The 6379-nt window shown below is 38.3% G+C and overlaps 1 protein-coding gene across 1 annotated transcript; it reads left to right on the top strand.

The window, feature by feature from the left end:
• The first annotated feature begins 434 nt into the window (after nucleotides 1–434).
• Nucleotides 435–5056, top strand: LOC149957554 (uncharacterized). The gene is made up of 2 exons (XM_090164834.1): nucleotides 435–456; nucleotides 3683–5056. The coding sequence occupies exon 2, from the start codon at nucleotides 3695–3697 to the stop codon at nucleotides 4850–4852; it is 1158 nt and encodes a 385-aa protein (XP_090020960.1). The 5' UTR covers nucleotides 435–456; nucleotides 3683–3694; the 3' UTR covers nucleotides 4853–5056.
• The last annotated feature ends 1323 nt before the right edge of the window (nucleotides 5057–6379 follow it).

Genomic DNA, 6379 nt, shown 5'->3' with positions numbered 1-6379 from the left:
TCTGAAAAATCTCAGTAAAATATTCCCCAAAGTGAAAAACTTATGAAACAATATTATAGACTTATAGTATAACTAATCAAATTAAAAAGTTACTTCCGAAATTAACACTAGAGAATGTTACCATTGTACCAATTCAATGAAATTGATAAGCCACTTTATCAATATTAAATGAAATATAAATATTGTTCCGTTTTTCAAAGATATTGTATGTCTTATTGTTTTTAATTTTAAAAGCAAAGGCATTATACAGTGTATATTGTTTTTCTTTTTGAAAAAGATGGTGTATACTGATTTTATTTTGAAAACCAAGTCGGTGTAGTATTTCCATTTTAAAACAAAGATTAAATATAGTGTTTTTGATTTAGGCTCTCAAGAAATCAAAGTACAAGATAGCAATAACTACATTTCCGTAGCATTTCGAGAGATTGGACAGTGATCTGTGAGCGGTCCGTGAAAGTGAGAACATATTTACAATTAAACTACATTTTTAAAACTTAACCAGAAGTATATCATGGTTGCCACACGTCAGGGAAAACAGGGAGATAGTGTTGTAAATTTTCCGGAAAATGACCGAGGCCTCTTTTCCGGAAAATTTTCCGTATTTTTCCGAAAAAAAATAAAAAAAGTTTTCATTCCATGATTAGTCTAATATATTGTTTGCAAATTTAAATAAAGCGGCATTTTCGCCTCATTTTTTCGAATTTGAAACATCTAGACTAGTTCAAACTGATTAACAATATAACACTATTAATGTTTTGTAGTATGTTTACTGATATTAGACATTTTATATCGATAAAAAGTTAAAAACATTAAAAACCCTTAAAAACTAATATATGTTTAAATTTTTAATTTTTCCGATTTGCGGAAAATTTTCTGGAAATTTTTCCGCATTTTATTTTTCCGGAAAATTAACAACACTACAGGGAGATCAGAGAAAAGTCAATGAATTTTAAAAAATGTGCCTATAGGGTCAGGGAATTTTAAGAAATCGTTAAAAGTCAGGGAATTCAATTTTATCTTGACACTTTTTGAAGGTAATTTTACACTAGTCCTATGAAAAGTTATGTGCTTATTATTTATATCATTGAAAGATTTGCCTATTATTTTAACGTTGCAATTGCCTTTGTACTGAAATATAAGTTGATTTTAATTTATTAACTTCTGATAAAAGTAAAATATAAATATACAAAATGTCTAATTTTGGATTTAATAAGTCAGGGAAAATCTATTCGCGACCGAAACGAGTCTAGGTGGCGTAAAGCCCCGTTTTCAATCACTATTTTTCAGAACAAAAGTCACGCTTTTGCGTCAAAACCAACCGCGAGAAGCTTCTCTATCGGCTTTTTTGTCACGAGAAGCAGATATCTAAATGGATTTGATATAGGCTTATTTTGAAATAAAAGCGCGTCAAAAAAGCAAAAGCGAAAAGCCTAAAATTTATCGTAATTGAAAACGGGGCTTTAACGGCGCTAGCTTCTCCGAGGTAGCGCCTATGATCTAGCATCTGATTCAGACAAATTAAAAAGTCAGAAGAACGTTTTTTTCTTAAAAGGTCGATGAAAAAATTATTTTAAAATGCAAGTGATTTATTATGTAAAATTTACGAATAACGATGAGGAAAAACTTAAAGCGTCTGCTTAAGCAGCTACCGATAGTTTTCGGTCGTGGATTTAAATGGATATGGTAAACAGGGAATTTAATTTGGAAAATATTGCGGCAACCAGTACATATCGACAAACGCACCTAATTTTGCTAAATTAAGTTACTTAATTACAGCCCTTCTTCTCTCATAATTTCATTAAAATATTCGTCTGCTACCAATTCTGAATTTGGCGCTTTTATAGCTCATTGAAATTATGTTTTGGGGGTTCAGTTTGTATTTGGGCAGTTCTAAGAAATGCTTATTTTAGCCCCAGAAAAACTCGCTCAATTTTTGGTTCTGAAATGCATTTTGAAAGAAAGGTTGTGGTGGCGATATTTTATGGGTTCATGTAAATATAAGAAATTATGATATACTGGCCTATCATTGTACATATGGTATTTTTTAAAGGGATGAGTTTTAAAAGGGATGCTACTATCCGCTCTCTTAACAGCTGTGGTTTTCCTCGAAATACCATTTCCAAACGTTTACAAAAGAACGCTAGGAATGTCTTACATATATTGTTGCACATTGTATTTTGGGAACTGGGTTACTGAAACTGGTGTTCCAAATTATTGGGAGTTCGTGGAACTTAGTGTTTAGTCGGAGTTCGTCTCCGTCATCTTAATGAAGTCATCGCGCGTGCGGTACATTTGTACTTTTTTAGTAAGTTTCGAAATTTGAAATGCGAAAATAAGTTTTGACATTTTTTAACGTTAAAAGGAACCACCTATGGACTGCATTGCAAAGGATGAGAAAAATTAGCGAAAAAGTAGATAAGTCCATTAAGAAAAGGGATAAAAAAGCGAAACCCTAATTTAATTTAGTTTTGCACTCGAAGATCTATTTGGTCCGAGTTTCGCGTCTTTTGGTTTGCTCGAAGACCTATCGGTACGAGCTATTTGTAAGTTTTTAAATTTCTTCAAATTTGTTTAGGGTTTAGCTTTTTTATCCCTTTTCTTAATGGACTTATCTACGTATTCGCTAATTTTTTCATCCTTGACATTTTGTATACGTTTTGAAAATTTGAGGTTTGATAATACATTTTGAGATTTTTAGACATTTATTTAATACGTTATGGTAATGGGTGAGTATTGGGTAATGGTATTTCTTAGCTCTAGCCATCCTATATAAAAAGGTGGGTAAACAGGTTGATATTGAATTTATCTGGAGACGAATTTCCTGTTTCACGTAGTTTCGTGTTTTCGGTTTAAAATTGTCTGCATTTCAGACGACGTGTAACGAAATAGCAGTTTCTTATTGGTCTTTCATACAAATTCCAATTTTCCTGGGTGGGTCGGTATTTTTACCCACCTTTTATTATAGGAGTATACTATTTTTATTTATAGGGAAAAGCATGGGTGACGTTCTATTACGTCATAGTTCCAAATTCTTATTGAAATTGCATTTTTAATAAATAAAAACGTCGAAAAATATTACCCCAGATGGCGAGCTAAGCGCGAAAAGTAGGAAGTACGTTTTTTCGTCTCAAATTCTTGAAAAGTACGTTTTCTAATTGGGGAAAGTACATACGTTACACAAATCTCTCGGAAAAGCCGCGTGGGTTAATAAATAGGGGTACTCCATTAATTGCGTTAGAAAGCTCCGCCCATCCTTAAGCCTAAAATCTTGTTAGCCGTCGTGTTAGTTTGTAAACTGTTGATTAACTGCGTTTTTGGTTTAGTTTCGTGTTTATTGTTTTCACCAAGTTATAATTGGCTTACGTTATCGGTTGATCATTTTGAGGTGCTGGGTTTTGGCTAATTACTTTATTACGTAGGAGTGCTTAATTTCGTTTAAATATTAAATGTTTTAATTGATTTAAATTATGCGCGTTCTGAATTTACCTGAATACGTTAATTGTATTGACCACGCTGGTAAAGGCTGGTTACCAGCTACTTTCATAAAGAAACGTAACAAAACTGGTTTATATTTACATGGACCCATAAAATATCGTCACATGGTAGCCTACGAAGGTACGTGATTTATTATAACTTAATTCGTAATACATAAATTATTTAAATAAGCCTTCAAATTGAACAGGTTTTTCCCAAAATGATGCTGAAAGAAAAGATGAGCAGTCGCAAGGCCATGGGCGCCCGGGCCGAAGTAGGAGGATTTTACGACTCGGTGAACGACCGTTTTCTCGATTCATCTAGTCTGGCCACTTCCAATTACCCGAGAGGCTTGTCTAAACTGTGCGTAACTGCGAAACCTTTGGATAGGAAGAAGTTGAAAAGTGGCAGAATTGAAACCTATTCCGAGCTCATGACCTTGATGGACCTCAACTTCCAAGAGCGAGCTAGTTTGGAAGCTGCTCTTCTCAAACCCGAAGGAGCCTTTTCCGCTTTATCCCTCAGTCAAATCGATATCGCCAACTCAGTTGTTTTGAAATACAGCGTTAGAAGCGGAAAAACGAATTTGAACACGTCCAGTCCCCGATTTTTGGATTACGCCGCGGATAATTTGAAACGATTCATGCCACCAGTCGAGGCGACGCACTTGGTCGTTGGAATTGTTTACGGGGCTGACGTGTTTATTTCGTACCAAACACGCTCGTCCAAGAATGAGCACTCGCTGCTTTCTGTGATTGAAGAATTTCAAGACGCCCTCAATGAGGAGCGAACGCTCGCGTACATCAACTCGGATATGAAACACGTCGACGTCGTTTCGTCCCAAATCTACTCGGACATCGTCCAAGAAGCGAATTTCTCGATGGCAGGCAGTAGAAGCCAATCCTCAGTTAACCACGTCAATGATTCTCTTTCATTGCTGTCCGACATCGAACCATCCACTCTGCACAAACCAGTACCTGTAGTGTACTTATTGCTTCCAATTACCACTCTCATGGCAAAACTGGGCGCTCTTCCCAACATCAGCCGCGGTCAATTTGAATCAAACTCGAAGAAGATCAAAGAAGCTGTTGAATGTATGGAGGTTTTGCGGACAAGGCGAGCGGAATTTTGTTCGTTTGACCATTTGGCAAAAGTCGTTGGCCACTACGTTTTTCCCGATAGAAGTCTAACGGAGCTGGCGAACTTCCACAAGAATCTCGACGCTTCTGAGATGAAACAGAGAAGTAATTTTAGAAAGTGGTTAATTGGAGCTAGATCCAAATTCGGAATTTCGGGTTTCCAACTTATTCACTGCGACTACACTCCGGCAAAAATTAACGAATTCTCAAACGATACGCTCCGGAAAAAGAGAAGATGAAGTGGATTCTCGAAATGAATACCAAAGGAATTACTTTCATCCAAACCGAAAACAAGTTATATCAAGGAGTTCCGCGCTTCAGGGAAGTTTACGTCTTCCGGTACGAATCCCCTCTCTTTCAAACGAGCGAATGGAGCCTCCATTTAGAAAGGTTTCTGGAACTTCTATCTCCGAATAACAGGTTTCTCGCCAGACACCCGTCCGATTTCGAAAATGAATCTAAGCTGGATGATTCCTCCAGCAATTGTTCGGCTGGTTCAACTACCGAACAAATGGACGTTTCTTTGAGCCATGTTGAAAATCGGGCAAGCGCGTACTTCATCTACGAAGCCTGGCAAGAAATGGGTCATCTGTTTGACCAGTTGGATGCCATCGATGGCAAACTATACGCCCTCGAGTATTACGAAAACGGTGTCTTGGTTAATGGCGACGTCCTGCGCCTGTTCAAGTCGCCTTCTACCGTGTGGGATCGAGAGTACAAATTCCCAAATAGTAAGCATAACTACGCGAAGAGCGCCGTGGTCAAAATGGTGTGTCCAGGCTTCGCACTAGGATATTGCAACGAACAAGAAGTCATAGAATGGACCTGCGAAGGTTGCAATGATCACCTTCAATTCGATTTCAATGGAACATTTTTCTGCAAATGCGGACAAGGCCCGGTCGATCGATGTACCTTCCGATGCAACTCTCTGATAGCAGGCGTCCAGTACTTGAAACCGATCAAAGGCGACCTATTGAACGCTCTTCACTCTCTGAAGGGAAGGAAGGAATTTAACTTTGTTGTCATGGGAGAAACCGGTGTTGGTAAAACCACTTTCATTAACGCCTTCGCCAACTACTTAACTTACTCGACTCTGGAAGAAGCGGAAGCTTCCGATTTGATCGCCCTAGTTCCGGCAGCGTTCACAGTTAGTGGCGCGGATTTTCAATCGAAGCGAGTTACTCTGGGCCACGACGTAGACGAAATACAAGAAATCGGCGCTTCGCAAACCCAGTCTTGCAAGTGCTACACTTTTCCCTCGGAAGTCAACGTGGTTCGAATTATCGATACGCCGGGCTTCGGTGACACCCGCGGAATCGGATACGACGAATCCAACTTCGAAAAAATCCTGGCGTTCCTTTCCAACTACCCGAGCATTCAAGGCATTCTTCTTCTGTTGAAACCGAACAATTCGAGGTTGTCGGTTTTCTTTCGCTTTTGCATTCAACATCTACTCTGTCATTTGCACAAGAGCGCTAGCAAAAATATCGTCTTCGTCTACACCAACGCCAGAAGTACCTTCTACAGACCTGGAGATACACATCCACCCCTGCAACTACTCCTGAAAACCATCGAAGAGAGACCGCCATTCGTGAAGATTCCTTTGCATAGAGCCACGGTTTACTGCTTCGATAACGAAGCGTTCAGGTTCTTAGTCGCTTTGAAGAACGGAGTTGAATTCGACAAAGACCATCGAGAAAATTTTTCCGACAGCTGGACCCAATCAGTCACCGAATGCAATCGACTCTTTGAGTACGTGACTGAAC

This window comes from Leiobunum rupestre, chromosome 2 (assembly GCF_980474605.1).
Source record: "Leiobunum rupestre chromosome 2, qqLeiRupe1.1.hap1, whole genome shotgun sequence".
Classification (NCBI taxonomy): domain Eukaryota; kingdom Metazoa; phylum Arthropoda; class Arachnida; order Opiliones; family Sclerosomatidae; genus Leiobunum; species Leiobunum rupestre.
The sequence above is the reverse complement of the archived record's forward strand: the minus strand, read 5'-3'. Positions and strand labels throughout refer to the sequence as shown.